Consider the following 25,518-nt stretch of genomic DNA (forward strand, 5'->3'; position numbering starts at 1 on the left):
TAAACTTTTATAAGAGTACATAAAAATCTACATTAAATACTTTTAAATTTTTAAACTCCACACAAATCATTAAAAATCTAAACACAGAAATCATTAAAAAATCTAAACCAATACACCGCTAAGACCCTTATAAATGACCGACTTTCGTCAAAGAAAGATATTTTTTTGCAAAACATATCAACGAACAAAGTAGGATTTAATGAAACAACAATGCTCATTTTCTCAACAAGGGTATTGCAAATTTGTTTCGAGGAAATTCACACCACACCACCGAGGTTTTTTGGGTCCAAGAAAGCGTTGAGAAACTTGTACGAGTAATTGAACCGCAGCAGTTCTTCAAAGAAGTCCAAAGATTCAAACTTTGTCCAACTCACCATTGAAGTCCAAAGGTAATGTATAGACAAATATAAGGTCCTTTGATCAATAAAAGAACAGGGATTTCCTAGAATTTCAACAATAAACTAGCAATCACAATTAACTAGGAATCGTAGCGAGTAAAATGGAGGCTATGAGTTGCGTGATAAATAAACAAATTCGCAGGTTCCCGAACAAAATAACAAATAAGTAACAATAGAACAAGCTGCAGGATAAACAACAGAATAACTTGCCCAAACAAATCCAGTCAAAGTAGCGTGAGAAACCTATTATCTTCAGCAAAGAAAGCACATTACAAACACATACACAAGACAAACACAGCAATAATCAACATCTCCAAACTCAATAGGTAACAACCAATAACTCCAAACTCAATAGGTTCCAGCAGGATAATCAGGCATCAGCACAGCTGCAAGTCAAGCAATAGCAAGATTTTGGATTTCAAACAAAATTATTAGCAACATTGCACATAACAAGTAATCAAAGTCACAATCAAACAACACAAACTAAATTTCAAAGCTACCAATTATATTGAATAACATAAAGAGAAGCTTAACTATAAAAAATGCAAAATGTGAAACATTAAAAACACAAAAAAAAAAAACTTGTCTCAAATTCCCAAATGCAGTCTAATATATAGTCCCTTGATGCAACATTGAGCAAAAATTAACAGCAAAGCATCACCGAATAACAATTAAAATAGAAAAGAAACCTCCAAGAAAAGCCTTTTCCTTCCTCTTAGTATCTCCTTCCACCGCCACGGCCGTAGTTCACCGGTGGCGCAACATTGATGGGTCCCTGATCCTCTCTAAGAACAACACCAGGGAGCTCCTTCATCCCCATGGACTCCAACAAATCAACAGTTTCCTGGTCAACCTCAATGCGGTCAATCTTAATCGCTGATTCATCGGGCACAAAATCCATTCGGCGCTCGCGTTCCTCCTCCTGAAGCTTCAGCGAGATACCACGAACGGATCCCTTCTGGATCCGCTTCATCAAATGAGTGGAGAAACCAGCTATCTTATTGCGGAGGCGCTTCGAGGGAATGATGGCCACCTCCTCCAGAATCTTCTTGTTGGTGTGGAAATCAAGTGTCATTTTCGAATAGTACTTCTCGATCACTTGCCGGGACGACTTCTTCACTGTCTTCGTACGAACACGACCCATTTTTGCCGATGTATAGCCGATGAGAAATGCCGCCGCGGATGGTTGAGGGGAGCAGAAGTGGTAAGGATTAGGGTTTGCCAAATAATAGCTTTGGATCAAACTATATAACGGGGAAATGGGCTTCGCTGGGGTTTAATGAATCCAATTATGGGCATTTGCACATATACCCTCGTAGTTTTTTTATTCCGCAATCACCCCCTTAAATTCTAAATTTTCTTCAATAAAAATTAATGATAAATTCTAAATCTGATGATTTTTGTCCTTTCCTTGTCAAGTTGTTTTCTAGTTTATCAAGTCACTGCAAGAAAAGAAATTCAACTTATTTTACAATTTTTGTAAAACAACAATAATTCAAGAGTTTCTTAGGTTCCTAATGAATATGATTCTCTGCCCGCTCAAAGCTACTTGGATCATCACTTCCCACAAGCATATATCAACGTCGCCAGCTCCGAGATCCCACCCGCCCTTTCCTTCCTGTGTCTTCTTTTCCTTTCGTCAACGCCGGGAAACATAGCTACAGTGGTTCACTGTCGCAGAACGGAAAAAGCAGCTGACATAACAAAGTTAATGACAAATGAGTGATTCATTTTGTAATTAAATCGACATTGCATCTTTGCACTCGTTACTTGGAAAAATTATCTGTGGGAAAACAATAGCATGCGCATGATTAATTGATGATATATAACATAATATTCAGCACATGATATATTTACTTTAATAACTGTATTTTAATATGTGTGACAATTTGATTGGTTGGTGACAGACAATGATTTATTGACGTGTCAATGCTATAGCTCCTGACTGGTTTCATTTTTTAAAAAAAAATTGGAAAAAATATATTCAAATGAAGACACTTGCAGTGCTCCTATGATGCTCTAAACATAACACATTCATTGATCTGTCCCGTTTGCTAATTTTTATCATCATCGTCCAATAGACGAGTGTTATTTCATTGATTAACATTAAGATGAATACAGTAAACAGACATAATATCGAAACTGATATTAAATGATTGGTCAACTAATCATTATAGAGAAGTCAAATATATCATAAGTATGGATATTATTTGTGCGTATTTTTACATGATCAATCAACTAATAAAGTGTAATTTTGTTAAAGCTATTTTCTGATCCACTAATAAAGTGGAGCAGTACGTATAGACTTGGTTGTTTTTTGTTCAAAATACTAAGTTTTGTGATCATAATTGTCGTTAGCACGTCGGAGACTAAATTTATATTCCACATCAAAAAACACATTTAGCCATTAGCATGATTGGTAACTCTGTGCCTCTGCATTGAGCTTAAAAATTAATGTTTATGCTAGAAATAAATTGTTTTTAGAAATATGTTTCGGAGTATAGCAACAGACGAATGAGAAAATAAAATAGAAATTGGCGCAGAAACCAGACATCAAAATCAATGTTGTGACTTCATGGATTTTTTTTTAAAATAAAAGCACAATTTTATACATTAGAGAAGAAACCCCATTACAACCAACGGGGTGGCAGAATTGCATTAATATATCCCAGCACAAGCCCTTGGCTTAACACTTTCATATTCCTACACTAACTTTTATACCTTCACCAAATACAAATATCTATTTGAGTAGTTCCTATCAATTCATCTAAGCAATTTCAGCCCAAATTCTACCAGAGCACCATCCCAAATACGGTGCGTCGTAATTCACAAGGCACCTTCAATTCAAGGAATTATTGAACATTTCACGGTCAGCGCGACTTGCCTTGGTTGTTGGTTGTTCTCCTCGATGACTCGTTTCTTCTCGATTTGAAGTGCTGAAAGAGGAAGATGGCTCCATGATAAACCCATTGGTCCTGATGGTGGGTTGTGCAAGGGGATCATTTCCAGAGATATTTATCTTTGCTGGGTCAATGAATATAACAGCTGGATCTCCCTTGACATTTTCTTGTGAATGAATGTCCTGTTTCTGTTGCAACATTTCAATATGCCTCAAAGATGGCACGTCATCCTTGCAGTATCTCTGCCACATGTACCGGTAGGCTGACTCTAGGCCTCTTGTGAATTTTGATCCATCACATAAGGGGGATTTGAGCATGAGATTTCGCAGGCTCATTCTCAGGCTTGAGAGGGCCGGTATATCAGAGGATAACTGTAAAGCCAGCTGGACGTATTCCTCTTCATTCTTGGCGACTAAATTGCTCAATCCTGAAAGTATTAATCACCACACAATCTGATTTATCCAACCAATTTATAACATTTTCAAAGGGTGCGGTGCTAGCCTGCTTGTATAATTATGTTTGAGGGGAAAAATACATACCAACTGTGTCGAGGAGACTTACACCAACGTTATGAGCATGAACTTGACCTGCCATTGCAATACATGGAACTCCCATGTATAGAGACTCGCATGTGGTAGTTGTACCCGCATAAGGAAAGGTATCCAAGCTAGAAATAGAAAGAGTTTTGTCACTCGCATCAAGAAAAATGTGATTCATTTTTAAAAAATCTAGCAATAGAAGCTGGACTAGCAAGGAGTGAGAAGCAAAACTGCAAACTTTATTATCCCAGCGACCATATGACAGAAAAAAGATGATACCTGATGTCCATTAAAGAGTATGCTTGCATATGATCATGGTTGAGAAGAATTAAAGGCAGAAGATCAACCCGTTGTGATTCTAAACCCAACTTTTCCAACATCGAAAGAAATTGAAGTCTCACACTTTCAGAGCAAAAGGGCTTGCACTTCACAATAAGCCGAGAATTTGGAACTGCACATAAAATCCTTGCCCAGACTTGAAGCACTCCAGGTGTTATCTGATGTATTTGAAAATTTATGAAAAAAAGAGAGAGAGAAGACATCATTTCACTAATAAATGTGAAATGCTTAGTGAAAACACTTGCTCCACTTTTATTAATACCTTTGCAAGATTGTTGAAGCTACCAAAAGTAACAAAGCCATTGGATTGGGCAGGAGTTGGACACACTGGCCCTGCTTCTAGTGAAGGAGTGTAACAAAGGAAGGACTCTTGTAATCGAACTAACTCTTCAACATGTCTGGCATCCATGGAAGAATTGCACCGAATTTTAATCCAAACTAAAACAAGTACTCAACTTTGGAACCAATAAAGAAAAATTCAAAGAAAGTTGACGAAACCAGTTACTTTTGTTTTGTATCAGGGGGGTCAGCGAGAGCATCAGTGATTCTATAATCAATGGTGGGCAAACCAGTTGTATTCGGGTAACCAATCCAAGTCACCTAAAGCGCCAAGTCATTCAGAATCACAGATTGAGTAAATAGCAGGGGAAAAAGATAAATCCCGTCAAAATCCAATAGTTACACATGCTATACTGGTCACTTGCTAATCATCACGCTAAGATTATGGTATCAACGTCTTTAAAAAGTCAGAAGAAAGATAGATTTAGTAGAAGGAACTGAAGAGGACAAGGAACTACAGCATTGGCCAAAATTTGACTTAAACATGGCTAACAGAGAGTTATCCATCGATTATGGCTTCAAAATGTATGAAAAACTTGTTCATATCCATCTTCATATCCATCCAAAAGACATAATACCAAAAGTTCTCAAACTCAATTTTGAATTCCAGTTTCCCAAAACCATAAAAGCAGAAAAATGGAGTCAGCTATCGCTCAGAGATACCTGAACAGGCGCAGGTCGGCAAGCCATCATCCCCAACTTGTTGTTCGCAGTATGGCCAGTAAGTTCCACCAAGATATCAATTTCATCTTCCCTAACCATACTTGCAACTTTTTTCTCGCCAATACCATAAATGTCTCTCCACTTCCCTCCATGCTTTAGGACTCTGTCTCGGAACCTGCTAGTTTTTGCATCTGCCTGCGTCTCGCAAAAGGAAAAGCTCAAAAGTAAGAATCACAATTGAGAATCTATATTTGCTTTTGAATTGTTAACGCATGACCAGAAACTAATTGGCCGTCCGAAAAAACCAACACACTAATGTATTCAGTAAAACTGACCAGAAACTCAAATACTTTGGGTTAGGGATCGGAGAAGGCGATGTAGCCGTACCTTTACAACTGCTGAGTAAACAACCACCTTGTAGTTCACATAGTCGTGATAAATCAGTGGTGCTTCAATGAAATATGACACAGAATGGGTAAAATAATCAGGAGAGACATATCCAATCACAATTGGCCTTTCTGGATCCTTAGGGTTGTCCCATGAAGTATACTGTGGAAACAGTCTCATAAAGCGCATACCCCAATCCCTGCAATTGCATTTTTCAAATCAGAGTAACCCTAAAATAAAAAATTGCACATGCTACCAAACATCAAAAGGATAATCCAGCCTATCGTGATGTTAACTAGAGATATAAGTTCAGTCTCATGTAAAATGTTATCATACAGAAAAAATGCATACATAAACACGTGTGCCAACTACACTTGAATAAACACAGAGGTACACATCAATTCAAGGTCATAATACAAAAGATTTATTAATTGTTAAGAATCACAAAAGGCCACTAAAATTGAATTATTACGACACCTATCATCAACTCAAAGATTAAATAGTTCTTACTACATTGTCACTGAATAAAACATACCCCACAAAAAGAAGAGAATTGAAAGATTGACCATTTTTTTTCTCCGACCACCCTTATTTCCACTAATACTGTACACCAGATTCTCTAAGAGTCGAGGGGATTGCTAAATGTGCTTTCAATGTTGTTGCAAAATGTATGGGAGGAGCTTCATTAAGCAGAAAGAAATCATGCATTGAAGAACATACTACTGAATGCAAAAGCCTGAGTTCACAGAAATCTACAGATCTAACGCTATTCAAACATTAATATGCCACTTGAAACTACAACAGATATCGAGAACTAACCATTTATCACAATGTGAAAAATTGATAGTTGCAGCACTTGAATGTCAATCTTATTGAAATAACATAAATTGTAAAAATATGGCCAGATGCTTGACCTGTGAGCCTCATATAACTTGTCATCGCTACTCTTGTTTATGTAGTTCATGGCAAGCAGACGATTCTGCAAGATATTAGTAAGGTGATACTAGGAATTCGAATAACTAAAGAAACAATAGATCCATCGCAAATGTAATCCAAGCAGAACTTTTATTATTAGGACAAGTAATCAACATTATTTTGAATGGTCGGTATAGAAAGAACGCCATTCAAATACCCATTAACTAGTCAAAACCAGATAAAATCAGAATACAGATCACCAGAAATAAAGAGCCACATTCTGATGCTAGAAAAAAAGATAAAAAAACCACAAATTGATCCATGACGATCACATGCAAATTGCAAAGCCTCGCCACATGATTTTACTAATTACTTTAACAACCTAACAGAATAACCTGGCCTGCATTGCGTGAATCAGGATCTATTTTGAGGCAATGCTCGTATGCTTCAATTGCCAGAGATATGTTCCCAGCATCCCTGTAGAGAACCCCTGCGGAATAAAAAATTACAAATTCAATGCCACACAGCAGTATGGCTGCTAAGAAAGGGATTCCAAAATTTCCAAAAGGAAAGCAATAGATTTCAACATCCAGCTCAGTTGATAGTCTGATGACCTACTAGATAATTCTAAGCATGATTATGAACAATGCTAGGTGAAGACCAACCAGGAATATGAGTAGGTTATGTTCTCGCAACATCCACTGATGCACATACATAAAAAAACATTATTGACATTTACCCATACAAATCCAAATTATTATTTCCCTTTCATGGGAAGTAATTTTAGAAGTATCAATCTTTGGGTGAAATCATCAAGTGTCCAAAATAAGCAACAAACTTAATACGATGGCGCCGTAAACCAAACAATTTTTTTTTACATTCCAGTAGAAGTAAAGATGGAAAGGACCTAAATTATTATATGCTTCTGCATAGGTAGGGTTGGCAACTATAGCTTTCTCAATCATGCTTGCAGCAGCATCCATTTTACCCTGTATATAGTGACAGAGGTACAATTTTACCAACCAGACATGTCTACCATCAAAAAAAGAAAAGAAATATGAAGAGAACTACAGACACAGAACCTGGACGGTATACACCACTCCAAGATTGTTTAATGACTGGGAAAAGTTTGGTTTGATCGACAATGCCATCTGTAAATACATATATGTATTATACCAATAAAAGATAAACATGTGAGATATTTCATGAAGAAATAATTACTGGAGCCAAACTTGCCTGATAACACTCTACTGCTTTATCGAGGTTATCTCGATCTTTGTATATCACTCCTAAATTGTTACATGCCTCTGCACAATGGGGATTGAAGTGGAAAGCAAGTTCATAAAATACAATGGCCTGCATAAATAGGATGTTTTAATCATATACATAAATTATAATCAGAAGATACACCACTCATTTAAAATTTAAAAGCTAAAACCACAATGCTAAAAATACAAATATTAAAAAAAATCCAAGTGATGTGTCTTATTCAAGATTATCATCTCAAAATAGCTGCCAGCATTGCAAGAACAATTTGGCTTTCGGCAGTAAAAGGGCAAAGATGTCCATGTATTTTATTTTCAATTACCATGTCAAACTTCAGCATTTCTCCATATGCAACTCCAAGATTGTACATGGCATCAGCATAATGCCAGTTATAATACAGAGCTTTCTTATACAACGCCACACCATGACTGATGTCACCCTCCAATTTAACCTGCAAAGCAGCAACCTCCAAAGTACTCAATCAGATAATATCATTTAATATGTGGCTATCACAACTTCATTCAAAGATCCCATTTGATTAACTGATAGAGAACAGGAACTGAAAACAGCCTTGTGAGACCCGAGACTCTAAATGAAAAATATTTTAACCTAAACTGCAAATCATGACATATCATAATGGAGTCGAAAGAGTTTCAGTTTGCCAGCATTTTAACATCAACCATTGAGGAAATATATGATCATCATTCTTCAGTTAAATGCCCAAAAAATGGAAAAGGAAAAAGCAATCATTTAGGACGAAAGGAAGACGAGGAAAAAGCAATCATTTAGGATGAAAGGATAATGAAACAGACTAATCATTTAAATTCGTAAAAATCTGTTGGATTTGATTAAAGACATAAATGAGTAAAAAATATCTAGAAATCACCTTCGTGCCTAAATCAGTTAATGCAATAGCCATGTTGTTTTTTGCAATCTCAAAGTTTGGGGAGACAGCCAGGCACCTGTATACAAATTAAGCAACAGAATTCAGTGCATATTTTGGAGTAAAGTAAAATCTAGTAAATTAATTAAAAGATGGTAAATAGTAGTAATCTGCTAACCTCTCATAACAAGCAATAGCTGACTCCAGATCCCCTCGATTTTTGTAGATGACACCCATATTGCAATATGCTTCAGCATACATGGGTCTCTCGATTGCAGCTTTTTCATAACAACTGAGGGCCATGTCATATTGCATCATTTCTGAATAGACGACACCCAGATTATAATATGCTGGCTACACATGAAAAGGAGGGGAGAGTTAAAATTCAAATGCCCGTGCAGAAAGGTTGAAATTCATTAGAAATCACAAAACGGAAACCATGAAACATGGAATTACAGCATAGTGTGGATCAATTTTGATGGCTTCATAATACTTTTGTATTCCCTCCTGAGTGCTACCAGCCAGCTTCAAGCTTGTTCCAAGATCTGTTAATACAATTGCCAAACATTCCGTGGCCAGCTTGAACGAAGGATCAGCCTTTAGAGCTTTCTGATGCATCTGTATTGCAGGCATCTTATAAATATGAAACAAAGCCTAGTATTCACAGCTTGAGGCAAGCTCCAATTGCAAAGACAATGACTACAAGCTTTTCAAAGTAATGGTCCAAACATCCAATAGTATTCAGGAGCTTCCCAACTACAACTCGAAAGAGAACATAATTATGCAGTTACACACAACCGAGAAGGAAAATTTTTTTTCCATCACAAGCAAATGATAAGTTTTTGTTCTTAAATCAACAAATTGTACCAAGAGAATTAATCGGGAGAAATTTATTTCCAAATGAGAAAAGGATATAAAATCCATTTTTGTGCATTTATAATCAATCACACAGAGAGCAAAGAATACAGTAAAAGGCTAAAACAATTTATAATGAATGTTTGTATAATGAAAGTGACTGATAACAACTGGATTCGACATAAGAGGGTGAAAAGAACATTCTACCCATCAATTGGGAAGAGGTAAAACATCTGGTTCCAAATGCCCACGAAAAATAAGGTTCCATACAGACAGATATTTATAAAATGTTTTTTACAAAAAGATATAAAAATTGTTTTAAGAATAAATATCTGTTTGGGCAACTATTCTACAAGAATGTTCTTCTTTTAAAAAATGTTTGAACAACTTTCTCTATTGTTCTAAAACATCAAAAAATACATCACTAGTTCTTTAAAAACTATACTTGAAAAACAGTTTTTAAATATTTTCATAAACTTTTTACAAAAATAGATTTTTAAACACATACTTTAAGTTTTTTTTTTTCATTTGTAAAGCACTGAAAACGTTTTTGAAGTACTTGTCTGAATAGAGCCTAAAATATTGGGAGGAGAAGCAACTGAAACATGATCTCAACATGGAAAAAACAGCAGGGCTGGGGAATAAACATAGGGTCATGAATTAGCATAAATTACATGTTTTTATTGTGCTTATCCCATAATTCGAAAATATATCAATTCAATTTTTTTTAGAACTTACTAGTTTTTACACTGAGTACAAATTTTGTCTTACACCAATTAACCAAACACAAGTATCAGATTCAAGCAAGATCAGCATCCACATTTAATGTGGCAACCAAAACAAAATTGGAAAAGTGACATGTTGCAACAGTCAAGCAGCACCAACAGTTGGGCTATCGTACCTCAGCAGCCTCCACCAGTCTACCCTCGTCTTTAAACAAAATCCCACAATGTGTGAGAGCAAATGCATTTTGGGGTTCCAAACGAATTGCTTCGGTAAAACTTTCACATGCAAGGCTACCCAAGTTCTGCATCTGCAGGCAAATTCCTTTGCCAATGTGAGCTTCAACATTTTCACTATCCTTTTCCAACACGCTCTCATAAAAAGCAAGTGCATCCACAAACTTATTCCTAGAGCGAAGAATGTCTGCATAGGATAGGGCATTTTTCCCCTGAAGACTTTTTCTGACAAGGCCATTGCCCAGAGGGCTTCTGGTTTCAGGAGAAGGCTGCGCTGGATAAACCTGACCATCAAGTGGTTCTTCTCTTTTTTCCTCGCCGAGATCCTTTTCAGTTGACCCCATTCAAGTAAATAAAAAACTTCAGACTCCTAAAACAAGACACTGCACAGTAAGAAACAGACAAGACTATAACAAACCATTACAATAGCTACGTATCTTTGATACAAACTCAAATATAATTCCTTCCGCCATGCCCGAACCCAGTAACTGGGACGCAAGCACTGGGTTTTCAAGATGGGAAAATAAATTTAACTTGGACGAGTAATTTTCAAAAGTCGGTAGCTTTGGCACCAAAATAGAGTCAATAGCCTCCTCGGTAAACAAGAGAAACCGGGTTCCATGCAGGAATTAAATTACATTTACTCCAGATAACTATACATCAAGTTTTTAGTGTCGTTCCTCACCCATCTCACTTGGTCTGTCCTGAGTTTCACCAACGAAAATAACTGCAACTTACCATAAAAAAACAGAGCGAAACTCCTTACCTAAATTAATAGTGCAGAAACTAGGTTTCCCCTTCACTTCCCAACACAAGTGCCTAAAAGCTGCATAATTGGGAGAAAGGGGGAGGCGGCACAACAAGGAGGAGGAATCGAGTTCGGTTCAAAAGACGTAAGCTTCCCTTCCCAAAAATTGAAATCCCAAAGCAATCACTTCATACCATCACAATTGGTTGCTTCCATTTTACTCAAAGACAAAAGGGCTGAGCAGAAATCAGACTCAGAATCAAAGGGCTTCGCCCGCGGAACAGCCAAAATTTAGTTTTCGTGGATCAGACCTCATGCGAGTGAAAAATATTTGTCCCGTACCTGATCAATACAAGAGAAGAGGGAAAAATATGCAAAGAATGCATCTTTCCTAAGCAATAAAAGTTTATAGCTATTCGATTTTTTTTTTTATATTTTATAATAGTTTAGTGGTCAATGTAAACAATTTTAACATTTTTTATGATATTCAAATTTAATTTTTAACAACTTTGCAAAAATCTAGATAAATTCAAAATGAATAAACTTTTGATTACTTCATATAATTCATGAAGGATAATAAGCAAGGACTGAGATAAAGTTATTTAATTCAATTTAAAATTTTGAATGAATATTTAATTCAGAATATCTCAAAATCACTTGTTTAATTTCATTTCTTTTAAAAATTGTATCGAGGTAAATACTAGATAATCCATTATTTTATATTTCATATATTTTTTTCGTTTTTTTGTATTTTTTTAAAAACATATTTTTCTATTGATAACAATAGTTTAAATATGAATATTTAAAATCGTTCATTTTATTTTTCGATTTATTGACAAAATTTTGTGAAAATATTTAAAAAAAACTACAGTCGAAAACCATAACTCCAGAAAAATATGTTATTTAAATAAAAATCGATAAATCTCTGTAAGAATACCTGTTCAAGTTTGTGGGAACTGTCTTGCTGGCTGTCCTTTACAATGCTAAAAATTCTACCGACACAGCTTACCAGAAGCCCACTAACAATAGTGGCCAACTCTCAGGCCCTTTAGACCACTGCCTAATCTCAGGCCCAAAGACCTAAAACCACCCCGTCTATGTAAGCACTTCATCTTCTCGGATCTCCGCACTCCAATTCTTGGAAATTAGGGTTCTTCGACGGTAGTTGCACTGCTTATATTCGCATATCCGTAATAACCTTTTTTAAGTTCGATTATCTTCAAATCTTTGCGTAAGTGTTGTAAGTTGTCTCACATCGGTTTGATAAAATACATGTAAGTTGCATATATGGACTTGGATAATCCATATTTGTAAATCTCACATGGTTTTTGAATCGATAATTTTTATTCAACCTTTTGGTGTTCTTAAAAAATTTTGAGACTTATAATCGTTTTAATTGGAATTAATCAATGTGGCTCCGATCGAATAGAGCTTTTGTTTTCATTTATGCTTCAAATTCTTTAATAAATTGGAAGAAATAAATAAATGACTCATGAATTGGATTTTCTACTTAAATTGAAACTATCTAGATTTATCAAGTGAATACTACCTAAAGGACAAAAAAATCGTTATCGGCACGTTTGAATGAGTATATTATGGATAAATCTCTACCAATATAGTTTTATTTTTGTTTAGTATATTTCAGACTAATTCACAAAAAAATAATTATGTTATCTATGCTCTTCATTTTTTTCTCGGATGAAATTCATTATAAAATATTGAAAATATGGTATTAATATATGATATTTGAATATAAAATATTTCAGATATGATATTAATATATATATATATATATATTTTGTTTTAGTATTCGAACGTGTATAATAAATATTGGTTTTAATTACACATCTTTTAAAAATATGGTACTAATATATGATATTCGAGTATAAAATGTTTCAGATCTTGTATTGATATATGATTTTTAATCATTCAAACATGTATAATAAGTATTGAAATTAACTACACATGTTTTTTTGGATGTAAATCGGTACAAAATAGTAAAAATGAGATACAAATATATGATATTTCTAACAATTTATATCAAAATTATATATTTTATATAAGATGTAAAACAGTATATTAGTTCTTGATTTTCAACGTTTTGTAAAATATATATAAGCTTAAAGAGTGCAAAAACATTTTTTTGTGTGAACAAGATATATATTTATTATGAAATAACACATAAATATTATGAAAATTATATGTGCGATGAATTCCATCAAGACATATTTAAATTTAATATGAAAATATAAGGAAGTTAATGAATATTTATGGGGGAAGTTCTTAAAAAATAAGTTTTGTACACGTGTCTATCAAAATATTAGAATTTGCTCTACAAATTTTTTTGAAATTAATTTACATGTTTGGATTGTCGATTAATTCTAATGTGGCAAAAAAAAATTAGTATGCAAGGGAACACTTCTCTTGATGGTCTTGACGAATTCAACTAGGCTTTGTCCGACAGATTGTCTCCTTCCATCAATTTTTTGTTTATTTGAAAAAAACGAGGCTTATTGATATTCTGACTTGTCGTTTTGGAATCAAATTTTTGTGTTCTTGGATCGGTATTGAATCTTATTTTGTCGATTTTTAATGTTAATATTAATACTCAAAAAAATTTATTCTGAAATCTCCGAGTTATTTAAGGTATAATCTTTCTCCTTAAAAATTTCCTATCATTACCGGTGCTCTCTGGATGCAGGGTCGATCCTAACAATTTTTGGGCCCGAGTCTAACTTTTAAAAAGAGGCATCCGAATCATAATGTGTGTTCATATTTTTTTTTTGTTCCATAGAAATTTTTCAAATTAAATCAATACGTCAAAGACAATATAAAAAACTAAAGGAATAAAAATATCAAACATGTCCAAAATGATCACTAAAAAATATCTCACCAACACTTTTAGAGCTAAAAATACTAATCAAGTCTGTATTATCAAGTTATTCAGTAATTTCTTTCTCAATCGATAACATAGTCAATTCATTCAATCTTTCTCGTGACATGGTTGATCGGAGAAAAGTTTTGATGAGCTTTATCTTTGAGAAACTTCGCTTTGCATTTGCTACTGTGACCGAGACAGTCAACAAGATTTTATAAGCAATATGAGCATTTGAAAGCCGGATAAGCATTACATCCACCAAAATTTCAGTCAAAAAATCGTAGATATAGATACCACATAAAGCCCCGAAGAAAGTAAAAAATTACAATAAAAAATTAGAAAACCGAACAAAGCAAATACAAGAAAATAGACTTACAACTCCTCACGGGTCTTTCAATCAAACCTAGAGATGACGTAACGACTGGAGTCGATTAAAGCTTGTCTGCATATGAATATTGGGGAAGATTGAGGAATAAATCAATAACATGCTAAACAAGTTTCATTTAATAAATACTTGGTTTTGGTCTATCTAATAACTAGCATTATATATAATAATTTTTTTTAAAAATTTTGGACCCCAAAAAAGAGACGAGCCTGCGTCATTGGACTCATTTGTCTTCTAACGGGCACAGGCCTTTCTGGATGTAATAACTTGTCGATTGGATCTGTGATTAGAATGAGATTTGCAAATTTGAGACTTATAATTGTTTTAATTGGATATCAATCAATCGGCTTAAAATTAATATCATTTTTCGTATGTGACAAACAAAATTAGCATTTAAGAAAATATTTATTTTGTTGGTCTTGACGAATTCAACCAGGCTTTGTAACAAATTGTCTGCTTTCATGTGTACGTCCAGCCAAAAGTTGAGCAAATAAAGTAAAAAAAAAAATAGCATATTAAATCACGCAGAATCCTAGCTAAGGTCCCAAGGATTCAGTTTTCGGCCTTATTTATGCATGTTAATTCTCTCGTCCAAGATACATGTAATAATGGAAAATTCCATTCCAGATGATTTTCTTGATGATGGTTATGGTTATGGTTACGACGCTGTTATTGTTGGGTCGGGATATGGAGGTTCTGTTGCTGCTTGTCGCATGTCAAATGCAGGATTTAAAGTCTGTTTGTTAGAGAAAGGACGACGATGGCAAGCTAAAGATTTCCCTACCGACGTTTTTAGGATGATGTCTGCTGCCAGGGTGGAAAATAACAATTTCGGAATCGGCTTAGGTCCGAAGGATGCTCTGTTCCAGGTACTTGACAAGCGAGACTTCACACAGGATAGGCTTTTTATCAGTACCATTGGTTAATTACTTTGTTGTTTAATCATGATGATTGGCTTTGCTCACCTTTTGTATTTCTTGTAAATGAAAACCGCAGATATATCTCCAAGATGATTCTTTAGCAGCAATGGCATGCGGCTTGGGTGGTGGCTCACTAATAAATGCAGGAGTAATGTTACCGACACCAGTTCGTGCACGTCGAGACCCTAAATGGCCTCAGGCTTGGGAAAAAGACTGGGATATGAGTGAGGCTTCTGCTAAAAAAATGCTGAGAGTACAAAGTATCCCAGTAAAGTTTCAAAATGCTAAGATCATGGAAGATGTGATTGAAGCAGAGTTTGAGACGAGCACAGACGATCAGCTGACAGTTGGCATGAATTTTGATATCGAAGAAAAGTTGTTCCATTCAAAAAGGTCTCATGGAGCTGGAAGCTGTTTAGCTTGTGGGAACTGTCTTGCTGGCTGTCCGTACAATGCTAAAAATTCCACCGACACAACTTATCTTGCCTCAGCTGTCGAAGTACGTATATTGCTCCAACAATTTCGAAGTTTTTAAGTTTGCTTGTTCGGTTAAATAGATTTCTTATTACAGGCAGGATGTCGTATTAAAACAGAATGTGAGGTTCAGTATGTGGTAAGAAACGACGAAAAAGACTGTGTAGATGAAAGAATCCATGGAAGACCAAGGCGTAGATGGCTGGTATATCTCAACGAATTTGACTGTTTAGCAGCAGATATTGTGGTACTCTCAGGTATACTTGCAGAACACGACTTGTAAAAGCTACACTAATTCAGCTGTCACGTAAATTTTTATGCTACTATCATCTGCAGCTGGAGTATTCGGAACAGCTAAGATACTTTTTCAATCTAAAATGAGGGGCCTACCAGTTTCGAATAAGCTTGGCTCAGGACTGAGCTTCAATGGAAATAATGTTGCTTATCTTGCTCGAAGCTCAGCTACCTTAAACAGTTATGCATTGAATAGGAAGCAACTTTCAAAGATCCCTTTTCAAGAAAGACCAGGGCCCTCGATTTCTTCCTCATTCACTTCTTCTTTGGGTTTCTCGATTCAGGTTCATGCAATACTAATTTGGGTCTTGTGGGAAAACTATGTATAAAGACGTTATGTGACTTATGTCGAATCATTTTTTCCACTTCATGCAGAGTGCAATAATTCCAACTGCATATCCGTGCTTGCTGTTTGAAGGAATGACGACTTATGGATGGCAATCTAGCTACTGGTTCTTGCACAAAATAGTCGACATGATCAAGCATTTTATAGGTTTAAAGTGCAGGCAAGCAATGGTCCTGAATACGATGGGATATGATGACAGCAACGGGACTCTTATCTTTGAAAAAGTTACAAAAAAAATCCTCTTTAAACCACCTCACGATCCTTTATTACCACAAAAGATTGAAACTTTCAAGAAACTGGCTGACAAATTAGGAGGAACTCTTCTCATGTCGCGCTATAGAAGCACTTCAGTACATCACCTAGGAGGTTGCGCTGCAGCACAAGATATCTCCTCTGGAGTTTGTAATCCTAATGGTCAAGTTTTTGACACAACATCTCTCACTGGAGTGCACCCTGGTCTTTATATATGTGATGCCTCTGTAATACCGTGTTCTGTTGGAATCAACCCTTGTCTCACTGTTGCTGCAGTTGCTGAGCATGTTAGTCGACACCTTTTGCAGGATAATGTCAAATACAGCAGCAATTTTGTGAAAGAATGTTTTGATAGAAAACAAGATTTGATCATTAATGATGAGATGAAGAAGAGAGAAGATTCAAAAGTTATGATCAAAGAAACAATGAGAGGCCAAGTTGGTGGTATGCTATGTAGTGCACATCTTAAACTCAAGTTCAAAACGTCGCCAAACCTTGAGAAAACATGTATTCTTATGGGTAAATCACATCCTATTTTACGAGGAAAAGTTGGTGGATATGTTGTATGTAAAGGTTTAGAGATGGAGGAACTTCATGTAATCAAAGGGGAAGTAGACTTGTGTAAAACAGATGACAAGACACCATATACGCACTATATGCACTATCATCTCCTCCTAGCTGGTTCGTCTGGATCAAGGTAAGATAGTTGTACTTGTATCATAGATTTTCAATCATCAGTTTCTTGAATTCAAATATCAAAGTGACATGAATAATCATTTTATTAAAGATATGTTCTTGGAGGGAACAAAATATTGAACCCTTATCTCCTAGCACTTAATGCATGGAGAGAATCCACGACGCTGCATGTTTCTTTGAGAAAAATCACGAAGAGCCTCCCAGAGGAACAAACAAGTATAAAGGGGGAGCTTCATATTTCTTTTACAGAAATTCTGAAAAGCTTGTACAGCCTTGAAGGTGGAAGCAGAAGCAAATTTATGCGTATTTTTATGCGATCTCTATTTACGACGTATATCTTACAAAAACCTCGAGAAAGTCATGCAGATTTCTCCCCCACTAAACTAGTTCGTGAATCATATCCTAGAAGTACAAATCATGAAATAATTACAGGTACTCGCAGTTGCAACAGTATTTCGAATTCTTATATATAAAGCTAAAAAAAATCAACTTACCAAATTTCAGAAGATGGTTTTGAAATTCGTTGTCAACACTGGGAGTGCAGCCACCATATTCCATCAGAATCTGCAAAAAAACCCTACCCTGTATTGCTTATAAACGGTTATTCGACCGAAAGCTTTTGTTTATCAACTGAACCAAAAGATCTTGTCAGAACTTTACTTCAAGAAGGGCATGATGTGTGGTTATTGCATGCAAGATTACACTCATTGAATCCTCCAAACAACTTTTCAATCAAAGACATAGGGAAAGTAGACATACCAGCAGGTGAACTTACATAAAAATAGCACATTTCCCTCTTTATTTTTCTCTAAGTAGCTCAAGAGTGGTTTACTTATTGACGCTCTTCACCTTTTTTTCCTGCAGGATTAACTATGATTTCCAAGTTTTACGGAGAACCTATAAAAGTACATGTAGTTGCACATTGTGTGGGAGGACTGGCCATTCATATTGCACTAATGGGAGGCTATGTCTCAGCCAAGAAGATAGCTTCTTTGTCATGCACCAACTCTTCAATGTTCTTCAAGCTCACCACATCATCTTTAATCAAAATGTGGCTTCCCCTTGTTCCAGTAAGCAAATCCACGTTTCTCAGCTAGTTTGGTACTAACACTTGTACCTGTGATGAAGATATTTATTTCTTGACTGATCTAAGATAATTTTTCCTTGCTTCCAAATCACTCACTAATTCTAAAAATAACAGCTTTTTTTTTTACATCTTTGCAGATCTCCATGGCAATAATGGGCAGGGATAGCAAATTACCACTGCTTCAAGCATCAACCTCTAGCCTTAGGCATAGGTTCCTGAAATCAATAGCACGTTTGCTACCACGGTATGAAAGATGCATCTGTGACGAATGTGAGGTCTTTTCCGGCATATTCGGAAACACGTATTGGCACCAAAACATAAGCCATACAATGCATTATTGGATGAACAAAGTGAATCTAAGACAACTTCCAATGGCTGCATTTCCACACCTCAGAAAGATCTGTAACGCCGGTTTTATAGTGGATGAAAATGGCAAAAACTCATATCTGATACACCCTGAGAGAATGGCAGTGTCGACTCTTTACATATCCGGTGGACGTTCCCTCCTTGTGACACCCGAAACCTCATTTCTCGCTAATAAATACATGAAGTTGCACCAGCCTTCCCACAGACATGAAAGAGTGGTAGTAGAAGGATACGGCCATTCTGATCTCTTGATTGGCGAGGAGTCTAATGTAAAAGTTTTTCCTCACATTATAAGCCATATCAGATTGGCAGAAAAGGAAAAAGATTCTTCGGTGAGTTTAACAGTGAAGAAGTACAAGAAAGATGTCTTGGAATGGAGCAAGGATCCATACGAGGATAGAAGAAGATTTGGAGATTGGGCTTTTAACTTGATCGCCATCATATTAATTGTGCTGTTTTTTAAAGGCTTAATTTCACAGTTGTTTTCAAATTTTATGCAAATCTATTTTGGGCTCATAATCATATTATTTTTTATGTTGTGTTTGAAATAATATAGGAATTAAGGTGGTACAAGTCTCCAGTTTCAAGAATATCTAGTATGGATGTTATCTTAGCTACTTCATTGATGCTCTTTTGTCAATTCATCTCGTTTGAGACTTAAATTTTCTTTTCAGCTAAATTTTCTTCTTTCATATATCATTTTCTTATTTTAAAAAATATGATATTATCATATGCAGTTATTTTGCCGAAAATTTATATAGGTATGTTATAAGTATTTATCGACAAAAAAGTAGAAAAACAAGACAGTTTGGCCGAGTGGTCTAAGGCGCCAGATTTAGGCTCTGGTCCGAAAGGGCGTGGGTTCAAATCCCACAGCTGTCATATTCTTTTTCTACAATTTATTAATTTGATTATTTTTTAAAAAAATAATTTATATTTTCTATTTTCCCATCTTTATCCCTAAAATCTCTTTGTGTGCCATTTATATCCCTCATCAATGTATCCTCCCTCAAATCACCACCAATTCACCGTTTATTCCCAAATCCAGCGTAATTAGTGAGTGAAAAATGTCGAGAAGAACCGTTTTGAGTCGCCTCGTTCACCGGGTGATGGCCGCTCCGGCACCGGCCCTCCACCACTGTACTCGAAGAATTCAAACCCTAGCCTTTGAAGAGATCAAAGCCTCCCCGGAAAAACCACACCAATACACGGCGATGATACTTCACGGCCTCCTCGGATCCGCTCGGAACTGGCGTTCTTTCTCACGCTCCCTTGCTGCATCCCTATCCCCCGCACGTATGTCCATATTTTACGTTCCATACTTATCTTTTACGTACTATTTTGGCCGAATCTTCATGCGAGTCTAGAAATCGTTTTCTCTTGTTTTTATCACCTCAAACTTACAAACACAGACTGATGACTCGAAAAAGAAATGTTCTTAAGCATTGCTGTAAGAACTAAATTAGTTCCTGCACATATATGTAATGTAGAATTTTATAGCCAAAGGTTAGGGGTATGATGCCTTTGCCTTACTATGCTGCTCAAGCATTTGAATCAGTGTTTCTTATCATTTATTGTGATATAAATTTTAGGACAGCTTAGTACCAAAATGATTGGGATGCACTTGTGCTATTCTGACAAGATATGTGAGTTGCTCACTGAAACAATCGGAACCAATCTGTATGACTGCAAGTTCGCACAATTGAACATAGCTGAATGCTTTCTCAGGTCTTTCTCATTTCCGAAAGACAATAGAATCGGGAGGAGACAATTAATCAATGACTTTTGACGTGTCGTTAGCAAGGTCAATACAATCATTATTTGTGCGAGCCAGTGTGAATAATAAATGCACTTAAAAGATAATCTGAGGGTTTTTGGCATGTCTTCACTCTGACTACATTTTCCATTCAAACAGATCTCAACGATGTATCGTGAATTGATGAAGATCTCACTTTTGAATGTATTGGTTGTGTTTATTATACTTGTCAATGTTTTATTTTGGAGTATGTGCATAACCAAAGGACAAGGGACATAGCTCACATTCTCAGATATGATTGATCATTTAGAGTGATATGAACAGAATGGAGGATGGTGCTTGTGGATTTGAGGAACCATGGGAAGTCAGCTGAACTAGATGGGTTTTTGCCCCCACACAATTTGGAAAATGCGGCAAAAGATCTGGCCAATTTGGTGAGATCTCAGGGCTGGGATTGGCCCGATGTTGTTGTGGGTCATTCAATGGGTGGAAAGGTTGCTTTGCAGTTTGCTCAAAGTTGTGCAAATGGGGATTATGGGGACATTGATGGCTTGCCCAGACAGGTAATTCCTTCTACGAAAAAAAAAACACTTTTTTCATGCTTATGATCTCTATGAAATCTTGATATTCTGGATAGCTTTGGATTTTGTGTGGGCTAACTGATGTGTGAAACTGTTGCAGAACAGCTGTGGGTACTAGACTCTGTCCCTGGTCAAGTAAGCCGAGACAACAGTGATGGTGAGGTGGAGAAAGTATTGCAAACTTTGCAGAGTCTGCCTTCAACTTTACCCTCTAGGAAGTAATGTCTCTTTCCTTTCATATTTTCTATCCAGAAGCACCATCTTTTTTTGGGTGTCCAGTCGAAATACAGTGGAAAAAGTTGTTGGGTTTTTGCACATACTCTTTATTTTATGCTTTTAACTGGCAATTCTATGGGGGTTGCAGGCAAACTTTAAAATTTTCATGATTGAGAAGGCGATTTGTTTTATTTTTCTTTCTGTATGCGAGGAAGGTGGGTTGAGTTGGCGTTACTAATATCTCACTTCTGTCAAATAATTTCTTGAATGTTTTTAACGTTCTATATATTTTCCCCCATGTTATTGTCATGAAATTGGTTGTGTTCCTGGTTTAAGGTGGCTGGTAGATCACATGCTTCAGCTTGGGTTTTCGAATTCGTTATCACAGTGGATTGGTAGCAACCTTAAAACATCAGGAAAAGAAGTTACTTGGGCTTTCAATCTCGAAGGAGCTGCCCAGATGTTTCATTCTTACGGGTATAGAATCACAATCGAGTCTTGGTGAATATCATCAACGGATTTAATGTTAACACAAAACGTGTATTTTCCATGTACGATGTAGAGAAATGGATTACTGGCCCCTATTGGAGAACACACCCAAAGGCATGGAAATAGCCATTGTGCGTGCAGAGAAGAGCGACAGATGGAACGCAGACGTAATAAAGCAACTAAATAACATTTCTTCTAAAAGAGTCGACGAAACAAAAGGGAAAGTCTCGTATCATGTTCTTCCTAATGCAGGCCATTGGGTTCATGTTGATAATGCCAAAGGGCTTCTTGAGATTATTGCCCCCAAAGTTGCATCATTGGTTTAGCCACCTCCTCGTTTTCAGAGTTCAGAAGCCGGTTCAAGAAATAACCCTCGTTTTTATTATTATTAAATTAAGATGTCAAGTAAGATATATACCTTTTTCTAAGTAATAATTCAGTTTTCGTGGAGCTTTGTTGAATGTTCGCCGGGGCTTAACAATTTTTTATTATCTCCGAGTGTGTTGAGTGACATTTTTCAACGTCTTTACGTGAACAATACATGTTATAGTGTGTTGAATATCATTCAAAATAAGAAAAATTTGATATGCCAAATATTATAGCCTCGATGGATTTTACAATTGGTTAACATTTTACCTTCAGTAATTGAATGCTTTCTCAAGTGTTTTAGATTAAGAAGTTTATTGGATGTTTCGCCGTGTGTTATGTTTGAAATAACCATGTGAATATTATTACAACAAGTCTAAAATAATTACCTTGGAAACAAAAACAATGTACTATGTGACTCATTTCACCGACACATAAAATAGTTGCTCTACCCAAATCATTTGATCCTAAATTGTAATTGCAAATACTAAATGATAAAATTGTAAATTATACAAAGAAAGACGGGGGTATTTACGGTACACCGCATTTATCTCTGGTAATTGTAAATACTAAATGCTAGATTGTAATGGCAATTCAAAGAAAGATGGGGGTATTTACGGTACACCGCATTTATCTCTGGTTTCCGAACCCTAAATATAAAGATCGAATCACTAAGTCGCTATGATCTGTGGCCATTAGGGTTTTTCAAAGAGAAAATCGGAAGCAGCGTAGCTACATTATCCTCTCCCATCAGTACTGCAGCAATGGTAGGCTCCCCTTTCATCCAAACAACACACACAAGAACACATGTTCATTTTTAATACAATATTTTTTTAGTCTATAAAGATTTTCGGTGCTGTTTTTTTTTTTGGCATCTTTGATTCCGAGTGCGTATATCGTCGTCGAACCGGTCTTATTTGATTTTTTGGATTTACGATACTTAAATTTTTAAAAGATTATTTAATTGCAACACAACGTAGAAATTTCTGCCATGTGTTCTTGGATTGATAATAAATTAATTAAGTTGCAAAAATTCTCTTTCGATGGCTTGGATTGTAGTCTATCGAAATATTTATTTGGGCAATACTTTCTAATGTATGTTTTTTTGTGAAAGTATTCAGAAAATTTCTTCTTCGGTATTGTATTTATCCCGTGGATTGATTTATGGAACTTAATCTTCTTCAATTATTTATTCACCTGATAAACTTTAGTTGACAGTTGAATTTACTGGTAGTAATTGCTGTCAAAATGGCTATTATTTGTCTTTTAGGTATATTGTGTTTTGAGGTTTGATTTTTTCACTTGGTATGAGAAAACTTTGTTTTTCATTTAGTGATCTTCTGCTAATATCTCGAATCTGCTTATTTATTTTGCAATTACTGCATTTAATTTACAATCTTCATTTTGGGTTTGACAGTCGAAAAGGAGGACCAGAGAGCCCAAAGAGGAGAATGTAACTCTTGGACCTGCCACAAGGGATGGAGAAATAGTGTTTGGTGTGGCACACATCTTTGCCTCATTCAATGATACCTTCATTGTGAGTATATTGGTAAACTGCTATTGTATGTATTTTTTGTTGTTTTGGATGGTTTTACTTGATTGATGTTTTTTGCTTGCAGCACGTGACTGATTTATCTGGAAGGGAAACCTTGGTTCGTGTCACAGGTAACAGTCAGCTTTTGGTTTTTTCGCCTTTTTTTGCCTTTTATTGTATTTTTTCCTCCAAATTGTTTCTACATTATTAGATTCAATCACTACTAAATTTTATAACCTTATTTCTGATAATTGGTTTCCATTCAATATAATACTTCTAAATGTACCTTTGGTGATCACGTTTCTGTTTACTAGAGTAAATGTGATACAATGTATTTTTGTAATACAATTCATTCAATATCAGTGCTTTACACTCGGTGTCTGTTTTACACTCGAGGTCTGTGTAACCAAACAATTGTTATTACTTATTAGTAGCATTTTACTAAAACTTCATTATTTAAGTTGAAGAGTATGATATTTTCTATTTTATACTGGAAAATGATTTCATGCGTAGCCACTTTTATAAATACATTGATGAACTTAGTTTCTGGTGCACTTTCATTTGATATTTGTCCAAATTTACAATATTACAGGTGGTATGAAGGTGAAGGCTGATAGGGATGAGTCCTCTCCTTATGCAGCCATGCTTGCAGCACAAGATGTTTCTCAGCGATGCAAGGTTTTAGAATCTTCTATCATTGTTGTGTTATTCTAGTTTATACCTGTCATTGTCAGTTACTAATGCTTGCAATCCCCAGGAACTGGGAATCAATGCTCTTCATATTAAGCTTCGTGCCACTGGAGGCAACAAGACTAAGACTCCTGGTCCTGGTGCTCAATCTGCTCTTAGAGCCCTTGCTCGCTCTGGCATGAAGATTGGTCGGATAGGTAATATTATTTCCTGATATTCATTATTAATTAAAGAACGGTTCTTTTTTGCATTTTATAGTTTGATTTCTTCATAGCTCATACCTATTCTAGATGTAGATTAGTACGTGTGCTTTTTATTGTCCATGTTCAGTTCTGTCTTTTCCTTCTTCATCTCTATCAGTTGAATTGTTTGTTTTTGCTTCTTTTTTTATTTCAGAGGATGTGACTCCAATTCCCACCGACAGCACCCGAAGAAAGGGTGGTAGAAGAGGAAGGAGGCTTTAATATGTCATCTGTCACCACACTTGCTTGCTGCTATTTTGAGATATTTTTGTTAAATTGCAAGTTTCGATCTTTCTTATGTAGTGTTTGAACAATTTGTAGTTTAAACATGAATTATTTCAACGGGTTACCCTCTGAAGCTTTGAGAACCGATGTCATCCGTGTTTGTTTCCTTTCACCGATGATTTTGTACTTGTTTGTCATTTTCTGGTTTTAGATGCATGACAATGTTGCAACGGTTAGCGAAATTAAGTTGTCATCTTACGCCATTAGCAACATCTTTAGATAATTTCTTGAATTATGGGAATATTAATGTTTGCCTCTGTTGCCTGCAAAATGCTAAAGAGGATATAATACTTCCCTATATCAATTGCCATACAAACTTTGTCAGCTGCAGTACATTTTTTGCAGTTGATTTTCATTGCTGGTACATACTATTGTTGCCTTTCATTGTTGTAAGTTTGCCTTGAGAAAGTTCTCTTGTTTACAAATCTTTTATTTACTTCATTGATATTTTTTTTTTTACTTTTTTTGTC

General features: G+C 35.7%; 4 protein-coding genes and 1 non-coding gene across 8 annotated transcripts; 3 read left to right on the top strand and 2 right to left on the bottom strand.

Annotated features, from left to right (window-relative positions):
* Positions 1–480: 480 nt before the first annotated feature.
* On the bottom strand, positions 481–1,602 carry LOC140822431 (small ribosomal subunit protein eS17-like). 2 transcript variants are annotated; one of them, XM_073183202.1, is made up of 2 exons: positions 1,088–1,602; positions 481–641 (listed from the first exon to the last, which is right to left on the bottom strand). In XM_073183202.1, exon 1 carries the CDS (start codon positions 1,540–1,542, stop codon positions 1,114–1,116), a length of 429 nt encoding a protein of 142 aa, XP_073039303.1. In that variant the 5' UTR covers positions 1,543–1,602; the 3' UTR covers positions 481–641; positions 1,088–1,113. The 2 variants fall into 2 exon arrangements, with proteins under 2 accessions (XP_073039303.1, XP_073039302.1); XM_073183201.1 differs by lacking the exon at positions 481–641 and adding an exon at positions 648–784.
* Positions 1,603–2,951: 1,349 nt separating this feature from the next.
* On the bottom strand, positions 2,952–11,574 carry LOC140822427 (probable UDP-N-acetylglucosamine--peptide N-acetylglucosaminyltransferase SPINDLY). Of its 3 annotated transcripts, none has more exons than XM_073183194.1 (18): positions 11,210–11,572; positions 10,386–10,813; positions 9,086–9,247; positions 8,808–8,983; positions 8,633–8,708; positions 8,069–8,197; positions 7,717–7,836; positions 7,563–7,631; positions 7,388–7,469; positions 6,876–6,970; positions 6,480–6,544; positions 5,566–5,764; positions 5,179–5,373; positions 4,682–4,776; positions 4,439–4,574; positions 4,117–4,334; positions 3,838–3,965; positions 2,952–3,725 (listed from the first exon to the last, which is right to left on the bottom strand). In XM_073183194.1, exons 2-18 carry the CDS (start codon positions 10,785–10,787, stop codon positions 3,238–3,240), a joined length of 2,835 nt encoding a protein of 944 aa, XP_073039295.1. In that variant the 5' UTR covers positions 10,788–10,813; positions 11,210–11,572; the 3' UTR covers positions 2,952–3,237. The 3 variants fall into 3 exon arrangements, with proteins under 3 accessions (XP_073039295.1, XP_073039296.1, XP_073039297.1); XM_073183195.1 differs by having other exon boundaries at positions 10,386–10,826; XM_073183196.1 differs by having other exon boundaries at positions 3,451–3,725; positions 3,860–3,965; positions 11,210–11,574.
* An 8,117-nt stretch (positions 11,575–19,691) lies between these two features.
* TRNAL-UAG (transfer RNA leucine (anticodon UAG)) lies at positions 19,692–19,771 on the top strand. The gene has a single exon. It is a non-coding gene; the product is annotated as a tRNA-Leu (tRNA).
* A 124-nt stretch (positions 19,772–19,895) lies between these two features.
* On the top strand, positions 19,896–22,502 carry LOC140822450 (uncharacterized). The gene is made up of 5 exons (XM_073183223.1): positions 19,896–20,185; positions 20,970–21,208; positions 21,332–21,444; positions 21,779–21,919; positions 22,005–22,502. Exons 1-5 carry the CDS (start codon positions 19,957–19,959, stop codon positions 22,255–22,257), a joined length of 975 nt encoding a protein of 324 aa, XP_073039324.1. The 5' UTR covers positions 19,896–19,956; the 3' UTR covers positions 22,258–22,502.
* A 388-nt stretch (positions 22,503–22,890) lies between these two features.
* Positions 22,891–25,187, top strand: LOC140822454 (small ribosomal subunit protein uS11x-like). The gene is made up of 6 exons (XM_073183231.1): positions 22,891–23,064; positions 23,715–23,834; positions 23,917–23,962; positions 24,424–24,509; positions 24,589–24,718; positions 24,918–25,187. Exons 1-6 carry the CDS (start codon positions 23,062–23,064, stop codon positions 24,983–24,985), a joined length of 453 nt encoding a protein of 150 aa, XP_073039332.1. The 5' UTR covers positions 22,891–23,061; the 3' UTR covers positions 24,986–25,187.
* Positions 25,188–25,518: the final 331 nt, after the last annotated feature.

Source organism: Primulina eburnea, unplaced genomic scaffold, assembly GCF_022965805.1.
Source record: "Primulina eburnea isolate SZY01 unplaced genomic scaffold, ASM2296580v1 ctg822_ERROPOS1000000+, whole genome shotgun sequence".
In the NCBI taxonomy this organism is placed as follows: domain Eukaryota; kingdom Viridiplantae; phylum Streptophyta; class Magnoliopsida; order Lamiales; family Gesneriaceae; genus Primulina; species Primulina eburnea.